At 38.9% G+C, this 20,978-nt stretch overlaps 1 protein-coding gene across 14 annotated transcripts in view; it reads left to right on the top strand.

The window, feature by feature from the left end:
• Positions 1-20,978, top strand: part of Pign (phosphatidylinositol glycan anchor biosynthesis, class N) — a 147,675-nt gene that overhangs the window by 29,535 nt on the left and 97,162 nt on the right. For all 14 annotated transcript variants that reach the window (XR_010056922.1, XM_063272414.1, XM_063272411.1 and 11 more), the window contains 7 exon segments: positions 1,295-1,419; positions 2,437-2,567; positions 3,796-3,912; positions 6,383-6,423; positions 9,893-9,952; positions 12,467-12,559; positions 13,174-13,229. Coding sequence is in view for 13 of the 14 variants with exons in the window: in XM_063272414.1 (XP_063128484.1) it covers positions 1,295-1,419; positions 2,437-2,567; positions 3,796-3,912; positions 6,383-6,423; positions 9,893-9,952; positions 12,467-12,559; positions 13,174-13,229 (623 nt within the window). In the remaining variant the exon portion in view is untranslated.

Here is a 20,978-nt window from a genome sequence, read left to right as displayed (position 1 = left end):
CTCGCCATCAGATTATCTCCAGTGTTACTTTGTTCTGCTATTTCTGACAGTGGCTAGACTGTCCTATAAGCCTGTGTGTCAGGAGTGCTGTAGACCTGTTTTCCTGTTTTCTTTCAGCCAGTTATGGGGACAGAGTGTTCTGCTTTCGGGCGTGTAGTTTTTCCTCTCTACAGGTCTTCAGCTGTTCCTGTGGGCCTGTGTCTTGAGTTCACCAGGCAGGTCACTTGCAGCAGAAAAGTTTTTCTTACCTGTGGTCCCAAGGCTCAAGTTTGCTCACGGGGTGCTGCCCACGAGCTCTCTGTGGCGGCTGCAACCAGGGAGATCTGCGCCGCCCTTTCTGGGAGCTTCAGTGCACCAGGGTTCCAGATGGCGTTTGGTGTTTTCCTCTGGAATCAGCAATGTGTGCAGCGTGTAGTCTCTTCTGGTTTCCCAGGCGTGTCTGCCTCTCTGAAGGTTTAGCTCTCCCTCCCACGGGATTTGGGTGCAGAGAACTGTTTATCCGGTCTGTTCCTTCAGGTTCCGGCGGTGTCTCAGGCGCAGCAGTCCTCCTGCTCCTTGGCCCTCCTCTACGGGAGCCCAGAGGCCGTATACAGTTTCCTCTTGGGTCAGGGATGTGGGCAGGGGTGGGCAGTGTTTTTGGTCTCTTCCGCTCTGCAGCCTCAGGAGTGTCCACCTGACCAGGCGGTGAGGTCTCTCTCCCACAGGGTTCGGGAGCAGAGAGCTGCTGCGGGCCAGGATCCGCGGGTTTGGGACTCCTGGTAAACAGCGGAATTGCCCGGTCCTAGAGGAATTTTGCCTCTGTGTGTCCTGAGTTCACCAGGCAGGTCTCTTTCAGCAGAAAAGTTGGTCTTACCTGTGGTTCTGAGGCTCAAGTTTGCTCGTGGGGTGCTGCCTATGAGCTCTCCGCGGCTTCAGCAACCTGGAAGATCTGCCTTGATACAATCTTCTGACCTCTATCTCTTCTGACTCTCTCTCTCTCCTGACTGTCTCTCTTCTGACTCTCTCTCTCTCCTGACTGTCTCTCTTCTGACTCTCTCCCCCTCTCTCTTCCCGTATTTCTTGTTTTTAAAAATCCTAATAGTTCTGTGGTAATAAAGGTGTGAAATTAGCCTCCTTTTCTTTAATAGTATACAGTAGCTGAATGTTTATTTGAACAGAAATATCTGAATTGATAACCAAGAGTTCATGCTTTATATTTTAAAGACAAAATGAAACAAAATATGATGATTTAAGTTATGCTTATTTATAAATTTAAATAAACTAAATTATTCTCCACCTGATTTGTTACCTGTAGGACTTCTTTGATGCTGCAAGAAACAACCAATCTTTGTTCTCAATAGTAAATGAAGAAAAAGTCGTTTTTTTCTTACATTTATTAGGAATAGATACAAATGGACATGCTCATCGACCATCATCAAGGTAATTTGAATTTGGTGTTCTCTTTGATCTTGTTTAAGATATTGGTATAGTTTGGGATTTTCTTTGTAATCATGACAACAGAACCAGTACTTTATGAAAGTGCTATCCTCTGTGGTGTTTTCAGTTATATGATGTATAGTTTGATACTGGTTAAATGGCCTGTGCTTTGGCTGTGCTGCACATTAAAACAAGCGAAATAATGGTTTGTATTCATTTGTCAAGGCAGAGGAAAATATCTCAAGAACCCACATTTTAGGAGTGTTCCCAATAAATCTCAAAGCACAAACATTTTATGGTATGGATTTTATAACAGATAGAATGTCTTTGAGTGTTTATTTAACAGCATTGTATTCAGCAAACAATTGCATAAAGTGTTTATTACTTCTTTAGTGGTCGTCTCAGCTTTGCAGACCATAAGAAAGAAGAAGTCATTTTAACTTTTATTCTTTATTTTGAGTTGTTTTCTATTAACTCTAATGTGTACTGTTTAATAACCAGCATGAATATCTCATATTCCCCTAGTTTAACATGATGCAGTGTTTTCATTAGTGGAATATATTCATATTAAACTGACTTGGTGTAACTATATGAGAAGCTTGAGTATAATTTGTTCTCAACGGTGTAGTAGATATAAATCACAAGTACTTTCTAGTATGGAAAAATTCTGTATTGTAAATAATTATACTTCCCTATTAAGGGTCACCAGAACAGTAAAGTTTATCAGATGCATAAAATCGAAAGTCTTTATTATCCTATTTAGAATTTTATAAGTGTTCACTGTAATATATTTACTAATCAGTACTTTCCTTTTAACATGTCTATGAAAAGTATTTCAGTTTTTTAAAATTTATTAAACAAAAAATTAGTCTTATGAGAGGCTCTGACTTAAAGTAGTAAAGATTAAATCTGAAAGCATTTCTTCAGTTTTTGACCTTAAATGTAATGAATCTGAATTGAATAAATTTGATTTCTGTAAATTAATTTAATTTATTGTCCTTTCTATTTTTTTGTAAACAGGGAATATAAGGACAATATTAAAAAAGTTGATGATGGAGTGAAGGAAATTGTATCAATATTCAAGCATTTTTATGAAGATGATGGGAAAACAGCATTTATTTTTACCTCTGACCATGGAATGACAGACTGGGGTTAGTCTGTCTTTCATTACTACTTTAATGAAAGTAGTAGCAGATGTAGCTTCCAAGTATTATGTTCAGAAAATCAGCTGTCAGCACATGATTGCATGTTTAAAATGTCTGACCTTCCTGAGTGTGAGACGAACATAATCTCATTTACAAATGAGGAAGTAGAACAGAAATTGTACCTGGAATTTACAGGCAAAGCGAGTGATGCTACTTAGCGCGTATATATGTCTGAGGGCTGCCTTGGACAGCACAACTCCATGCTCCCTGGGAGGTTCCCAGTGGAGTTTGTGCTTAGATGATGGGACATCAAGATGAGGTTTGACCTCTTGCATCGTAAGATGAAATTCGAGTGAGCTGGAGTCCATCTTAGAAAGGACTGCTTTTAGCTGTCCCATTTACAGAGAGGCTGGAACAAGGATTCTGTGTCAGTTACTTGTGCATAACTGTGACTAAAATACATGAGAGCAACTTAAGAAGAAATACTTCCTTTAGCTCACTGTTTTAGAGGATTTGTTGTGGTTGGTGGCTTGGACAGAACTCGTGTTGCTGGGTATTTGGCAGAGAAGATTTTTTTTTTTTTACCTTGTAGCAGATAGAAGCAAAGATAGAGAAATAGGGATGGGGACAGGTTCCTACCCTCAAAGGCATACCTCTGGTGACTAATTACTCTAGCTGGCAATACCATAATGTTTCTCCAGCCTCCCAAAGTCTCAGCACCAGCTGGGCACCAGGTATTTAATATGTGAACCTGTGGGGAACATTTTATTTTCATACCATCGTGAATCTTGCTGTCCTGTTCATACCACTGATCCCAGCTGGGAGATGATTCCCCTGAATAATTTTTCCCTGCTCTTTCTGCCTCTGTCTGCCCTGGCTCCTTCTGTGATTTACAAGTGATATAGATGTCCCCCTAATGGCTGAACGTTCAATAGCCACCTGTTTGCATTGCTTGAGCAGTCGTGTGTCACTGCAGTTACTGCTGCTCAGTGTAAGAAGCGCTTTCTTTGGCTAAAGCTGACAAAAGATAATGCATAGATAACAGCATTGTTATTGAGAAGACAACTGAGAAGTCATTATATCCATTTAGCAAAAGAGCAGTAGTCACCATGTCTGGGCCATTGGCTTTCCCAGCCTATACAGGGATGGATTCTTACACCAAAGCATTTAGAGGTTATTTTGCCATTGTCAGTGATTGTATGCTCAGTCTTATGACTCGATGTCTTCGCCGTAGGTTCCCATGGGGCTGGTCATCCTTCAGAGACTTTAACTCCTTTCGTTACTTGGGGAGCTGGAATCAAATTTCCTCAAAATGTATCAGCTCAGCAATATGAGGATGAGTTTTTAAAAGGTACAAACATTTGTTTTTATTGTCATAAATGCCTATGTATCTAGCATTTAGAATAATACTAGAAGTAAACTAAGTGGACTTTTCAATTAGTTTCTTTTTCAAATCACTTCGGATTGTTTTAAATCTCTTAACGTGTAGTGTTATTTTTGTCACTGTTATATGCAGATTCTCCAAATCAAGGAGTTGGTTAGCTTTCTCTCTCCCTCCCCTCCCCTCTTTCCAGAACCATGTGTTGAACATATCCCTGTATACCACTAATAGCAAATATTTTGGCCTTCCTAAATGTCTAAGAATTGGAAATTTTAATCTCATTTTTATTAAATTATATTAAACAATTTGAGTATCAGTAAATAAGAATAAAATAAATAATGCACAGTTTCTTAGAGGTAATTTATTAAATTGATTACAATTTTCCAACTTAAGCCTCCCTAAAACAGCATTCTGTTAATCATGAGATTGCAGTATCTAAAAGTGTCTGTCCCTTATATGAAAAGCTAAATGTAATGCCACGTTATTTTTGTTTGGACAGAATGGCGTGTCTTCATGTAAGTCATGGTGCATTTTCCGTTATGCTATTTATGTATTGTTAGTGCTGGCAGAGAATACCAGGCAGGCCATAGGCCTACAGAGGAAGTATTTGACAGAAAGGCAGAATACAGCGATAGTAAGCTGTTAGGATTCCTCCAGACTTATTTAAGCACAAATGACAAACTTAAACAGTTCTTTTTTGATGTTTTTAAATGTACTATGCTCTCTTTGGCATAGTTGTTTCCATAGATCTTAGTACTAGCATAGGGGTATCTAGCTCATGGTTCCCATGTAGCCCAGGATTGTTACAAATGCTCAACCCCAAATCACAAACTAACTGGTAGGCTTGTTTAAAACATAGTATTTGTTTGTTTGTTTGGGTTTTTGAAGCTCAATTGAGCCATTTTTGGTCATGAGCTTTGAAGAGGATGACATTGTGTCCCAGTGGCCTGTAAAGCAGATGTGTGTTTACACTGTTCATGCCATGGAAGCTCTTGCCTAGTAGAGTAAAGCTATTATAAACAGTTATTCATTATGAGTAAGTGCTCTCTTAGTTATGTCAATTGATGTGGTGTATATCATGAGCAAAAGCAGTGTGGGACAGACTGTAGCGTAAGATCCGATACCCTGAGTCTAATAGAAGGTAGAAAATATGCTTGAAGCACAGACACAGGAAAGAACTTTCTGAGCAGGCATCCAGTAATGGAAGTATTAAGACCAACAACTGATAAATGGGGCCACATGAAAGTAAAAACGTCTGTACAGTAAAGGCCGCCATCATTCGGACAGAGAAGCAGCCTACAGAATGGGGAAAATTCTTTACCACATATATATCTGACAGGAAGTTAGTAACTAGATCTCAAAAACTAAACACAGAAAGTTCTCAAAAGATGAAATACAAATGACTGAGAAATTATTTTTTTTAATATTCAAATCTTTAGCCATAAGGGAAATGCAAATCTAAATTACTTTGAGAAGACAATCTTAGCTTAGTCAGAAGCTCCAAAACACAAATGACAACAAAAGCTGTTGGGGATATGGGGAAAGGGAAGGCTTGCGGCTAAAGTTATTCACTTACGCAGAACGTGGCTTATGTTTCTTATTCACTGCTGGAGCACAAACAGCTCTGGAAATCAGGGTGAGGTTTCTCAAAAAGCTAGAAAGAGTGCCCTGTGAAGGGGTTTTAATAGCAATTTCACATACTGTTTTTAAAATGTATGAATGATCTAGGAGCCTCACAGCTAGACTTTTAACCAAGAACTGTCCACCCAGTGAAAGGGTGGGCGGGTGGGGAGGCTGTTGGCTGCTGTGCTGTGTGTCACCTCAGCAGCTCGTCAGCTGTGGTGAGAAGAGCAGCTGGTCAGCTGTGGTGAGTAGAGCAGCTGGTCAGCTGTGGTGAGAAGAGCAGCTGGTCAGCTGTGGTGAGAAGAGCAGCTGGTCAGCTGTGGTGAGTGGAGCAGCTGGTCAGCTGTGGTGAGAAGAGCAGCTGGTCAGCTGTGGTGAGAAGAGCAGCTGGTCAGCTGTGGTGAGTGGAGCAGCTGGTCAGCTGTGGTGAGAAGAGCAGCTGGTCATCTGTGGTGAGAAGAGCAGCTGGTCAGCTGTGGTGAATAGAGCAGCTGGTCAGCTGTGGTGAGTAGAACAGCTGGTCAGCTGTGGTGAGTAGCTGCCTTGCTGTCAGTTATCATTAGGCTTGTACTCCCCTTTTTGCTTCCTTGGATGTTGGGGCATTATGTCTCCTGAACATGTTAAAGGTTTAATAAAGCATAGAAAATACTAAAGATTTATTTTTATTCCCCTGCTATTTTAACATTTCTCTTTTTTTATATTGGTTGAGAGAGAGGTTTCCAATACTTATGCTTTACATGGAGTGTTCAGCACTCCTGAAAATAAGACAATTTGTTCTCGTTAAAAATCTTAACATATTTATGTCCCTGTCATTCAGAATGGAGATTGGAAAATTGGAAGAGGCAAGATATCAATCAGGTATCCTTTCAAATTTAATTATGTTATTTTCTATAAGAAATTTACAGAAAGATTGGCAGTAATAATAATTGTAGTAGTGGCAATATTTTCTAACATTCCTGCTATTGAGACTACTTTCAGTGCTAGTGCTTTGGCCTGACTAATCTTGTGTCAAACAAACAACAACAACAACAAAAACCATGTGGGTTGTTGAGATGCCTACGTGAGTAAAGTGCTTGTCACATGAGCTTGACTGAGTTCAATCCCCCAGAATCCCAGTGTGCAGACATGAACTGACTAGCATGCTGTCCTCTGATCTCTACATGTATGCTCCCTTCCCGTCCTCCATCTTATACACAATAAGGAATAAACAGTTTTTAAACTGTCACTTGAAACCAAAGCCTCTTTCCAGGGGCCTCAGGCATGCAAGAGGTCTTACTGTGAAAAAAGACCTGAATACAAATTCATAGCACCCAGTAAAGTCTCTGCATGGCTTCGTGCTCCTCTACACTTAGTGTTGAGAGGTGAAGACCAATAAACCTAGGGGCTTGCTGAACTGTTAGCCTGTATGCAGACTGTCTCCAGTTAAGTGAGTGAGCCTGTCTCAAAACAGAAGATGCAGAGCAATAGAAGCAGATACCCCCGGATCCTCCTCTGACTTCGCTGTTCTATACATGCATGCATTCTTCCAAATATGTGTGTACACCACATCTTCACCTGAGGCTTCTTCCAGGTACTAGTCAGTTGTTCTGTAAGTCTAAACTTCCATACTTAGTAAATTTCTTCGATTTCCTGTAATGATTGCATTGCTTACGTTAAGCAGACGTGCAATAAAATTTCCCCTTAGGTGTTTCCTGGATCTCATTTACTGTTTTTTCTCTTGTTAACAGATACTTCACTTTTTACTGTATTTTAACCTTATGAACAGCAAGTGTGACAAGAGTTTATATTACTTATCTACAGATCTTTTGTTAAGAGGAGAGTGTGTGTGTAACTTAAGAAAGCTACACTGGGCAGTGGTGACTCAGTGCTTGGGAAGCTGATCTCTTTGAATTTGAGGCTAGCCTGGTCTACAGAGCTAATTCCAGAACAGTCAAAGCTACACAAATAAAACCCGTCTTAAAGAAAACAGAGCTAGACAATGTTACGTGTAAATGCAAAGCGCAGGGTTAAAGCTGGTTAAGTAGCTTCTTCACTGTTTGTAGAAGGGTCACCATCACTGGGATGTATTATGAAAGTGGCAGGTAGCTTGTCTTCTAGGTCACACACAAGGTGACATTTTTATTAAGGATGGTAAACCACAGTTTAAGGATTCAGTTTCTTATCTATCCTTTGTAAAGCTGTTTCTAGGAGCATAATAAAAATAGGTTTTTATTTCCTCTTAGCATTAATGCATGATATTGAGGAAAATGAATATATATAAACTTAAAATATTAAATTCACTAATTTATAATAAAAAAACAGTCTTAAGGAATAGAAATGATTTGAAGAGTATCATACAAAAACATTTTTTTATTTATACCAAAAGTAGATCTTAGTCAAAAACTGAATGTAAAGTTTGTTTTCTGAAGTTCCAATCTGTTGGGTAATATTTGTGGCATACCAGTATGTTAGATGAGAATCTTTGTATTCAGTCCTCCAACCAACAATCAGATGCCCACTGTGCCATGTTTGAAGTGGGGTAGTTGTGAGTAAAAGCAAGCACGTGCTGTGACCTGGATGCTTCTGCTGTAGAGGAGAAAGCTGGCATTGTCAAAGCATTGTATAAGCAAATGCGGAACTAGAACTGTAAATACTGTAGGAGAGGCCCATAGGCCTGAGAGCATGGGATGTATATATCTGGTAAACTCTGCTTAGCAAAGGTTCCTAGAAGGTTCAGGGTTGAGCTGAGATTAAAGAATAAGCAAGAGTAATAAGGCCAGGTCAGTGCAGAGCTTTTCTGGGAAAGGAGCAGCATGAGCACAGGGCTTGACATAGAAGACACTTCATGTGCTGAAGGGTGGTAGAAGTGGCTTGTATTCAGATCACAGAGACCATAGGATGTCAGCCAGAAACAATTAGGGACTGGTTTGTTAGGCCATGATGGCTCTTGGGGACTTAATTCCAAAAGCTTGAGGAAGCTCTTGAATGTGTGTGTGTGTGTGTGTGTGTGTGTGTGTGTGTGTGTGTGTTTGTGTGTATCTCTGTGTATCTCTTCTATGTGTTTGTGTGTGCCTGTGTCTGTATGTGTCTTTGTGGCTGTGTGTGTCTCTGTCCCTCTGTGCCTCTCTCTCTCTCTCTCTCTCTCTCTCTCTCTCTCTCTCTCTCTGTGTGTGTGTGTGTGTGTGTGTGTTTATCAGTGTCTGTGTATGTATCTGTATCTGTGTCTCTGTGTATGTCTCTGTCTCTCTCTCTGTGTGTGTGTGTGTGTGTGTGTGTGTGTGCGCGCGCATGTGTGTGCATGTATAAGAATTCTCAGGTTTTAGGATGAATAGATGAGATGAGTGGGAGAGACAAAATGTAAGGAAGCCTTTAAATAGCATTGGTTTTCTGGGACTGGCATGAATCTGACACCTTACAAACTACATTAAGTGAGGAACAGAGAGATACTTTAAAAGGAGCACCAATGAAACAAAGGGAACTCAAAGTAGGCACTAATGGGGCCAAGAAGAGACTTTATCCCATGGTCACTGAGAGAGAGGCATGGTAAGAGCATCAATTGTAACTGCCCTTCACTGCAGGTTATTATGTGCTAGGTACACTGTAAGTTTATCTCATTTAATTCTGCTGTCATTTCCTAAGGGAGAGACATATTTACCTGATGGGGAAGTCTAAAACCATGCTGAGGTTTTCAGTGCTAGCAAGCGAGGATTTGAAGCTGTCTCATCCAACTTCTAAGTATTTTACTACTTGGCAGATTTTTGAGGACTAATATAAATACAGCCAATTAAATTTAGAAATATTGAGGTTGTTAGTTCCCTGTAGAGATTAGTCTCTGAATGATAATAGGTCAAAGTGGATTGCAGTAGCTGAGGCATGGGCAGTGAGACAAAGAATAACGACAGAACATGAACAGCTCCCTGCGGTGAAGGTGGAGTTGAAAATGGAATACCCATGGTGCCATTGGGCAGTCTTCTCCACTGCTTGGCCAGACTTCCTTCCGATGGGCTTTCTTTAGTGCTTGTGCACATGTCTCCAGATAAAATGGACCCCCCATTTCTTTTATAGCCATCAAAGTCTTCTTTTACACAATACTGGAAACTTTATACAGAACTGTCCGGTTCTAATAGGGCAAATGATTCTTGTTCGACTTTGTTTTGTATTGATGACCTTTAATAGTCTTTCTTCAAAGTTCATGAATTTCCAACATCTGGCATTTAGAGACACTGCTATATAGTAATGTATATTATTGCTTATAATAAATATAGTGATAGTCTGTAGTTGTATGAGAGGATGCAATTTGCTGGTTTATCCATGTAGACTTACTAGAATTGAACTCTTCCATTTCTAGGCTGATATTGCACCACTGATGGCATCCCTTATTGGAGTCCCCTTTCCTCTTAATTCGGTGGTAAGGAATAACACTTATTACAATTGTTCCATATAAAAATAAAATTTATCTTTCATGTGCCTCTGTATAATCTGTACTTTTAAAACTGTATTCCTTCTACATATCTATATCTAATACCTCATAATTGAATATATGCTATATAACATGGAAGAAAGCTTACCTTTAAATGTTTCACTTCAGGACTTTTTTCTTTTTTAAAAAAAGATTTGTTTTATAATGTATACAGCATTCTGCCTGAATGTATGCCTATGGGCCTGAAGAAGGCACCAGATCTCATAGATGGTTGTGAGCCACCATGTGGTTTTTGGGAATTGAACTTGGGACCTCTGGAAGAGCAGACAGTGCTCTTAACCTCTAAACCATCTCTCCAGCCTCCAAATGTTTTATTTCTTTTAAAAATATATGATTTTTTTCTATTCTAGTAGCAAGTGATACACACACACACAAATATATATATGTAAATACATATATGAACGTGTACAACATTTGATTATAAGCAACAGAAACTGAATCCATTTAAAGGAGAAATTTTTGAAAGGATTTGAAGGTTTGCCAGATCACATAGATGCTTGAAAATCATGTTTGGAAATCAGTAGGAACCACGAGGTCCCTGCACAGCTGTGATGCTCAAGGCTCCAGCCTTAGGGTAGGACAAAGTTATACTTGTAGCTGCTGCGTTCTGACTCTCAAGAACCAAATCCAGATCGTCTGTCTTAGGTATCTGCCTGCCCTTCTACAGAGGAGGATAGGACCTGAGATTACAGTTCCACCATGCTTTATCCAGAGTGGAAGACCCTCAGCAGGAAGCAGTAGTGCTCTAGGAGTGGGTCCGAGCAGGGCGCTGGAGCAGGGTGCTGGTGGCGCATGCCTTGAATCCCAGTGCTCTAGAGGTAGAGGCAAGTAGATCTCTGATAGTTCGAGGCCACTCTGGCCTACCAAGTGAGTTCCAGGACAGCTAGAGCTGTAACACAGAGAAGCCTTGTCTTGAAGAATCACCAACAACAACAAAAAAAGGGGGGTGGGGCTCAAATGGTGAAAGCTACAACCAGCCATACTTTCTAGGCAAATTTATGTTAAAATTAGGATATAATTCAGAACTTTAATAAGATCTTGACTGCCATAAGTGTGTGTTAATTTTATTCTTAAACTGAATTGAATATCTTTGTCTTACATGTATCTTATTTATGTCCTTTTGTCTTAAAAAAGTATTATAGCAGTGGCCATTACAGTGATTATTCTTTGTGTATAGCACATTTAGTTCACTGAACATATAACAGTCTGACTAACATAGTTCTATTAGTCAGTTTTCTATCACTAGAACAAATTTACTAGTTATCAGCTTATGAAGAAACAAAATAAGAACAAACAACAACAAAATGTGTTTATTTTTGGCTCACCAGTAGTAAAGGTTTCAGTCTGTGTTGACACATGGTGGCAGGAGGGTGTAGCTAACTAAAACCAAAAAGGCTTGCCTTGTGACAGAGAAATCAAAGGACCAAGATGCCCTAGTCTTTTTTTTTTTTAAAGCTTTATTTATTATATAAATACACTGTAGCTGTCTTCAGACACACCAGAAGAGGGCATCAGATCTCATTACAGATGGTTGTGAGCCACCATGTGGTTGCTGGGATTTGAACTCAGGACCTCTGGAAGAGCAGTCAGTGCTCTTAACCACTGAGCCATCTCTCCAGCCCTGCCCTAGTCTTATAATAGGGTGTGTCCATAGGGACCCAAATGACCACCCCCAAAGTTTCTGTCATTTCTTATTAGGTCTTACCTCCTCACTCTTCTGTCACCTTTCAATAGCACCAGGCTGGGGACCAAGTCTTTACTCATGTGGTCATTCAGAACATTAGGGTACAAACCATAGCAGTAATCTGCCAGTGTTCAATTATAAATGACTTTAATTCATCTCATTTGTTTATTTACTTCATTATTTCTGCTTTATTTCCATTTAATCCAGTAATTTATTTTACTTCTGTTTTTTTATTTGAATTTGTGTGCGTGCGCGTGTGTGTGCCACATGTGTGTACTGTTCAGGCATTTGTAAGCTACCCAATGGGGATTCTGGACACTGAACCTTTGTCCTCTGGAAGAGTAACAAACTTTCTTAACCACTGAGCAGTAAGCACTCTTTATTTTTTAAATGTTATAGATGTGTAGTTTAGTGCTGGCATGTGTGTCTGTGTACCATATGAGTTCCTGGCGTTCTAAGAAACCAGAAGAGGATGTCAGAGCCCCTAGAACTGGAGTTTAAACATGGCCCTAAGCCACCCAGTGAGTGCTGGGAATTGAACTGAGGAATTCTGGAAGAGCAGCCAATGCCCTTAATTTCTGAGTTCTCTCTAGCTCTTTGTTTTCTCTGTTGAAACAGACTTTTACTCTGTAGCTCAGGCCGGCCAGGAATTAACATCCTCACCTTGGCCTCCAAAGTACGAGGTTTATGGGATGGTGCTTGTTTTACAATCAGAACACTACAATTTTTATTAATACTTGTTATGGTTTGTTTTTCAGGGAATACTTCCTGTGGGTTATCTTAACAACACTGGTCTCTTCAAAGCAGAGAGCATGTTTACCAATGCAGTGCAGATTCTTGAACAGTTCAAGGTGAAAATAAAAATAAATGAACTGTACTATAATTTATAAATATTAATTAAAATACTTGATATTATATTTTAATGAAGTTTCCTATAACTTACTACTGTGAGATTTGAATATTTGTTTAGTGTTATAAAGTTTTTATTCCTGAAATACAGGCTTCATGGGTTAGAGTGCACAGAATTGCCTTTGTATAGTATCACTTACTTTAAGATTGCCATATATGCGTACAAACATTACAAGCCAAATCCTTATTGGCTTGTGGAATGTGCCCAAAAGAAGTAGATGAGAGAACACAGTGTTACAGGCATGATTCTCTGACTGAAACTTTGCTTCTCTTTATTTTCAAAGAGTTAAGGAAGGATTGTTGTAATTACATTATAGTGTGCTATTTTTGCAAAATTGATGTCGTTAATTTTCAGCTTACTGAGATAGTAAAATGTTATTTAATTTTTCTTTAAATATTTATAAAACAGTACAATATAATAACACAAAATTCCATTTATTTCCATAAAAGTTAATCATTCCCAAAGAGATGTTTTAATTGATATTAATATTTCAGAATGAAATTCATTATTTTTCTCATTTATAATATAATAAGTATTTTCATGCTTGGTTCCCAGGTGAAAATGACTCAGAAAAAAGAAGCTACTTTACCATTTTTGTTTACACCATTTAAGTAAGTCTTAAATATTTTTTATTAACTTGAAGGAAAAAATTTCAGTTGAGTTTGATGACAATGAGAGATTAATTTATGTATATACATTGTCATGTTTGTGTTTAGTAACACGGTTGCCAAACCGATGTTCTCTTTTCTTTCTTTTGCTAATGAGCCAAACCTTGTATACTTGTGAGTGGCTGGAGGAGGAATGGACGTGTGGGTACTGTAGTGACCTGTATAGGAAGTTGGTCAACCTGGTTACTTCACCTTGCATATGAAGATGTCAGCTCCTCCGTTATATGCAGGAGCACGGATATCGGATCTAGATGGGTATTGAAGGAGGCCATCACTGTGAACATAGTGATAGAAACTGTTCAGTCTGTAAAGCTCTGGGAGAGTGTAGAGAATGACAGGGAAAGGCCAGGTATGGTATTTGGAGAAATATTGGTTCCCAAATATCAGAGCTGCTTGGATGGGAACCAGATTTCTTTGTGCCAGTCTCAGAGAAGATCTATTTTTCATGAGCAAGGAAAGTGCAGATCTGAGTCCTCAACCTTGCCCAATCTGTGTGTGTGTGTGTGTGTGTGTGTGTGTGTGTGTGTGTGTGTGTGTGTGTGTGTGTGACTGGTCTGTGTGGGCTCAGCAGCTTTTCTCACAAGCTTCTTGGAGGTTTGTATTCAGAAAGATTTTACTTCTGATTAAAAAAACGATTATAGGAGTTTTAGGAGTGATTTCGTTGGAATTGTCATCTTCAGCCGTAGCAGCTCATTGGAATTACTTTTGGTAAGTTGCATAGTACAGGTGTATTATATAAACTAGAAAAATTTGAATATTGTTATAGAATGCTTGTTTTGTGTGTGCATGTACATATACATACATACTGTGTTTGTTTTTGTGTGTATGTGTGTGTGTTTGTATGTCTTGAAGATTATTTTCATTTTGTTTTTTAAGGAGTTAATGCTATCTGCAAGTGAGCATTTTTAGAGTTGTGGTTCTGAAGGCAAGGCTGGTTACTTTGTTTCAGAATAGTGAGCAATTGGTTAGGCTGGGCTTCCAGATGACACAAATTCAGCAATGACTGTGAATATATATAGCAACATGTATGTGTTAAGTGTTTTGTGTGTATATATACAGTGCTTGACATCTTTTTCAAGAAAGACATATTGACTGAACACTGTATTGGTTAGTTTTGATACCTTGAACACTATCTAGAATCAGCAGGGAAGAGATTCTTAATGAGGGATTAGTTAGATCAAGCTAACCGGTGGGCATTTCGTAGGCTATTAACTTGATTATTTAAATGGGGGTAAAAAAACATCCACTCCCTCTGAGGTGGCACCATTCCTTAGACAGGAGATTCTGAGGGTTGGACCTACCTCTCTGACAAGACTGGTCAAGAATAGAGTCTTCTTCAAGGACATGTGTATATTTTTTGCCTTCTTCCACTTGGCTTAGTGTCTAATACTGAGCGTTGCTTTGATCTCAACTCCTGCATGAATGTATCTGTATGTAAAGACATTGCTTGGTTTCATATTGGGGCTTGCCCCAACCAGGTCTTAGAGCAAAATGGTAAGACCTGTTTCCAAACCTGTCTGGCTAAAAATCACTTACTTGAAACCTTCAGTGATACCAGAAAACCCTAAGATGATAAAATGCAAAACTGACTCTTCAGGATACATAATTCAAGGAATGGAACCTCAAGATGTTGAAAATTGTTACACTCATAAAAGTAACACTCCCTTTACAAAATGAATAATAGACAGGAGGTATCAAAAGAAGGAAAGGGGCTGGAGAAATGGCTTAGTGGTTGAGAGAGCTTATAGGTCTGCAGAGAACCTATATTGTGTCCCCAGGCCCCATATCAGGCAGCTTGCAACGCCTATACTCCACTTTCAGAACACCGAGCACACTTTTCTGGCTTTCATGCAAACACACACACACACATACACACACACACACACACACACACACACACACACACACACACACAATTAAGAAGTATTTTTTAAAGAAAGAAAAGAATGCAACAAAAACTTTAAGGATAAATTGAAGAATAATAGGTAGGCAGGCATTTCTTCTAAATTAGAATAGTGGATGAGTAGAGCTATAGTCCAAGACATAAATTTAAAGTAGCAGAGCGATGAGAAAGCTGGGAGAGATTGACAACAGGATGGTGTACAGGAATACTTTTTCTTTATCCACCTCCACTTAGCAAAACAACACCTCAGCTGTGGTATGATTTTGGACAGTGGCTGGGAGTGTGAGGAAAGGGATTTCACATGACCACATGGACCAAGACTTGATGGGCTAGATGAGAAAATGCAATCATAGCACAGAACTTTTCTGGTTAGTGAACAGTGTTTAGATGTTCGTCACACTAATGTTAATATTTGTTATCAGCATTTAGAGGCAATTATTCTAAGTACAGAATAGGATGGGAATGTTACTACCCTTGACAATATATAGCACATTCAATAATTGGAAGTCAGAGGGGAGAGGAAACACGTATGTGTGGTCCTCCTGACCTTATAAACTATTATATAAAGATCCTGTCTACTTGAACCCCCAGTGAATGTGATTGTTGGGGGGAGGGCAGCAATGGAGGGAGGATGGGGAGGGGAACACCCATAAAGAAGGGGATAGGGGTTGGGGATTTAGCTCAGTGGTAGAGCACTTGCCTAGCAAGCGCAAGGCCCTGGGTTCGGACCCCAGCTCTGGGGGGGGGGGGGAGGAGAAGGGTAGGGGGAGGGATTAGGGGGATGTTTGCTCTGAAACCGGGAAAGGGAATAACATTCGAAATGTAAATAAGAAATACTCAAGTTAATAAAAAAGAAAGAAAGAAAGAAAGAAAGAAAGAAAGAAAGAAAGGAAGGAAGGAAGGAAGGAAGAAAGAAAGAAAGAAAGAAAGAAAGAAAGAAAGAAAGAAAGAAAGAAAGAAAGATAGATAGATAGATGCTGGGAGGCAAGAGATAAGTCACACTTGGGTATTAAACACAAGTTCGAACATGAAAAAAAAAGAAAAAAGATCCTGTCTACTGAGTGAGTAGCATAGAGATTTAGATAGTGGATTATGGCAGTCACAAGGGCTAACAAAGGAAGTAAAAGTAGTGAGGTGACCAGGCTGAGGACAGGAGGACTAGAGACAGTAGCCAGTCAACAGAGTGTGTTAGGTGATGAGTCATGGCTTAGGGTTAAGAATGTGTGTGGGGAAAGCTGCTGGGATAGTTAAAGCAAATGGGTCAAGGTGTTTTGTCCCTCCAGATTGTGAACTGAGGACCCAGAAGGGTATTTTCCCATTATCATTATGTAGTTCTGTTCCATTGACATTTTTGTTTAAAAAGTTTCTTGTACTTTGTATTTTGATGATATTCTTTCCCCTTTCCCAACTTCTCCCAGATTCTGCCCACCTTCTTACCCACCTAACTTCTTGTTCTTTTTCTCTCCAAAAGAACAACATCCCCAAAATTCAAAATTAACAACAGCTCCCAACAAGATAAAAAAAAAAAAAAAGTGCCCAAACACAAAGCATGCAGTTATCCAGTGGTATTTTGTTTTCCTGCTCTTGAAATACTGCTTGTATATTTGTTCAAGGTCATGAGTTTGAGAAGCAGCATACTGAGGCTGTCATCTAAAGAAAGAAATTCAAACAACAAATGTTGTAATCTTTGGTACTAATCGAATAGAATATGCAACAGGATAAAGGATACCATTCATAGCAAAGCTAAAACACGATAGGAAATTGTATTGTGGAAAAAGCTCCAAAGTTTACTCTGGCCATATTAAAATGTAAATAGTTATTGATTAATAATTTTAACTATCATACAATATTAACACTGTCTAAAATAGTTATTAATTTTTCATGTGGTTCAAAATGTTTTTTAAACTTTATATAGAGAAAAATTTCAAGAATAGCTTAACTAATACTGAGGAAGAACAAGACAGAGATTTTCTTTACTAGACAGGAAATGCATTCTAAAGCTACTTACAAGGCAATATTAGTACACGTATAGCATGTGATTATCCAGACTGACTTGGTAATACATAAAGAGGTTGCTATCTATGTGATACTTGGTTTTGATTACAGGTAGCATTCTAGATCAGTGGAGAGAAGACTTACACACAGCACATTACCTTTGCCTTGAAAAAAGTATGGCCAGGTCCCCTACCTTACTTCAGTCATAAATTAAACTCCACATTAATTAAAAATGAAAAAAAGTTTTTAAAAAGCAACAGTGTAAAACCCATAAAGCAAAAATATAACAGCAATAAGGAAGAAAAACAGCTTAATCATATCTGAGCTAAAATGTTGTGCTACATAAAATAAACCATAAAGCTTAAATTATTTTCAGATTTGGAGAAAACATTTATAGACTATGTATGTAACAAGCATTATAATTTGTGAGAACTTTATCCATCAGGTAAGGGAAATAGCTCAGGCAACAGAGTACTTACTATTTAAGTCTGAGGTTCTGAGTGTGGTTTCCAAAAACCTGTTAGAAAAAAGAAAAAAAAAGCCAGTTGTGGTGGTTTATGTTTGTACTCTCGGCATTGTAGAATTAGAGACAGGCAGATTCCTGGGACGTGCTAGCCAAATATCTTTCAGAATTCTTCCAATGAGAGATCTGTCTTAAAAAAAGAAAAAAGAAAAAGGAAAAGGAAAATAAGAATGGCATCCCAGACTGACCTCTGTGCCATTTTATCTTTATTAACTTGAGTATTTATTTATATTTCGATTGTTATGTCCCCTTCCCGGTATCCGGGCAAACATCCCCCTCCCCCCTCCCCTTCCTCATGGGTGTTCCCCTCTCAACCCTCCCCCCACTACCACCCTCCCCCCATAGTCTAGTTCACTGGGGGTTCAGTCTTAGCAGGACCCAGGGCTTCCCCTTCCACTGGTGCTCTTACTAGGTTATTCATTGCTACCTATGAGGTCAGAGTCCAGGGTCAGTCCATGTATAGTCTTTATGTAGTGGCTTAGTCCCTGGAAGCTCTGGTTGCTTGGCATTGTTGTACATATGGGGTCTCAAGCCCCTTCAAGCTCTTCCAGTTCTTTCTCTGATTCCTTCAACGGGGGTCCTATTCTCAGTTCAGTGGTTTGCTGCTGGCATTCGCCTCTGTATTTGCTGTATTCTGGCTGTGTCTCTCAGGAGCGATCTACATCCAGCTCCTGTCGGTCTGTACTTCTTTGCTTCATCCATCTTGTCTAATTGGATGGCTGTATATGCATGGGCCACATGTGGGGCAGGCTCTGAATGGGTGTTCCTTCAGTCTCTGTTTTAATCTTTGCCTCCCTATTCCCTGCCAAGGGTATTCTTGTTCCCCTTTTAAAGAAGGAGTGAAGCATTCACATTTTGGTCATCCTTCTTGAGTTTCATGTGTTCTATGCATCTAGGGTAATTTGGGCTAATAGCCACTTATCAATGAGTGCATACCATGTGTGTCTTTCTGTGATTGGTAAACAAAACTTTTTATACATCAGTAGAAAAATATATTACTTTAATGAAATGGAAAATTATGCCTAAAATTCACCAAGAGAATGCAGAGATGGTTGCTATGAAATATCGGCCTCATATTTGTTGAGCATTTACTAGTCATTGAATATTGTTGTGTTTTCACGTGTGTTTAACAAGGTTATTCCCTTACTCTACGAAGCAGTTCCTATTATTTTCCCTCCTTTACAGGTAAAATCAGGCACAACAAAATATCTTCTCTGAGATTTTTTTTTCTTTTTTTAAATTTTTTTTTTAAAGATTTGTTTATTTTATGTGAGTACACTGTTGCTCTCTTAGGACACACCAGAAGAGGGCATCAGATTCTATTACAGATGGTTGTGAGCCACCATGTGGTTGCTGGGATTTGAACTCAGGACCTCTGGAAGAGCAGTCAGAGCTCTTAACCACTGAGCCACCTCTCCAGCCCCTTCTCTGAGATTTCTAACCCAAATTCTAATCCTAATCTGAAACCAGACTGACTGTCTCCACAGTCTCTTGTACTCCTAACTACCTGGTAGTGTGGTTTTGTAGTAATAGTTTAAAGTACATATACCCAAACTGTACCGAATGGTTTACTTTTGACCGTGTATTCTGAATTAAGTATATGGAGAAGTTATTCTAGTGGAAATGTCTGGAAATGTCTTTATTAATAGGAGGTGGGTTAGATAAGAATGGCGTTGTTTATTGTGAGCCAGTTGATGGCAATAAAGAGGAAAGTGTGGTGAACGCATCTGTACCTACATGAGAATGCTTGTAAGTTATGTGAAAAAAGTAGACATTAGAGAGTTCATCACAGAAGTGTGTGTGCAGCAGTTCTGTGAGTGCATGGGGAAAAGCATGAACTAGATATGCTTAGTTAATGGTATCGTGAGGATATTAGCATTGTAGCTTAATATTTAATTACATGGAATTGGAAGATATTTGAATCAGAAATAAATTACATTGAAAATAATTTTTCTGTTACTTGAAAAGTTATATATGACATAAAAGAAATTACATTTTAAAAGAATGTTTACTTTTATGCCTTAAAACTTTTTTCTTGCCTTGAAGTATAAGTATAAAGGTGAATTTGAAAGCAGTGACTATATGTATTAGCCTGGCATTTAGTGTTCAGTATATTTACCCTGCCAAAAAATTTTTTGATTCCTAGCATCTGAATGTTACAGATGTTTTTATTTTTTACTTATTAAATCCAATAAACGTTCTATAGCTATACCATCTGCATCTAAAAAACACATAGATATTTTAGAGTCCAGTTAGTTCTTACTGTAGTTGTATGTTCTGTTTTATCCTAAATAAGTAGTTTACTGTTTAATTTCAGATACTTCTGGGGAAAAAGGTATAAAAATTATGAAATATTTCTTTTGACAAATGGAAGAAATAAAAACCTCTAGGCTAATGCTGTGTTGTAAATGCTCATTGTATACAAGGCACAACCAGCAGGTGGCACTACATGATTAAAAGAAATGGGAAATGCTCTCTCACTGCCCCAAAGGAGGAAAGGCTCAGTTTTTCTGGGCATGGTGATACAAGTCTGTGATACAGCAGTGAGGACCAGCAGGGAGCTTGCTGCCAGTCCAAGGTCAGCTTGGCACACACAGCATGTCTAAAATAATCAAAACAAAATTTGAAGAAAAATAATGCCGCACAGTGAGAAAGAGGATAGGGTTTTCATAAGATGCTACTGGGGACAGTAGACCCAGGCAGGAGCTATGCACCAACACAGGAGAATGATCATCTATAATGTCTTTTTTCAAACTTATTATGTAAGTAGTAAGTACTTACAAATGTAAATTATATTTAGAAAATTCAATGTATTTTCCTCTAACATGGTCAGTATTGCTTCCATCTCATATATTTGCTTCCTTGAAAGGTTCTCACGTAGATCACATGCGTACACTGGGTTGGAGAGAAACCTTTCATTGTGTCACCTAATCATTTACAAGGCACACTATTTCTTCATTAAGCTGATGTCAGTTTTTAAAAACAACTTTCATAAGTTACATATGTGCTTAGGAAATGATTCGTTCTCATAGACATGAAAGACTGATGATTTTGCACCATTAGTCACATTAAGGAAAGAAACTTGGCCCACAAATAACTTTTGCCCTTGTTTCTGCTTCTGTTTTCATGAGATGTTTTCCTGTAGCAGTGAATTTTGCTACTCTGCTTTATGCTTCTAGTGGGGCACCTTCCTGCCTCCTGCCCAGCAGCTCTTTGGATCCACAATGAAGGTCACCCACAGATCAGCTTACTTTGAAGTGCCTTGGGGAGT

The sequence above is a fragment of the Rattus norvegicus genome, chromosome 13 (genome assembly GCF_036323735.1).
Source record: "Rattus norvegicus strain BN/NHsdMcwi chromosome 13, GRCr8, whole genome shotgun sequence".
NCBI classification, from domain to species: Eukaryota; Metazoa; Chordata; class Mammalia; order Rodentia; family Muridae; genus Rattus; species Rattus norvegicus.
This window is presented reverse-complemented; position numbering and strand designations above follow the sequence as displayed.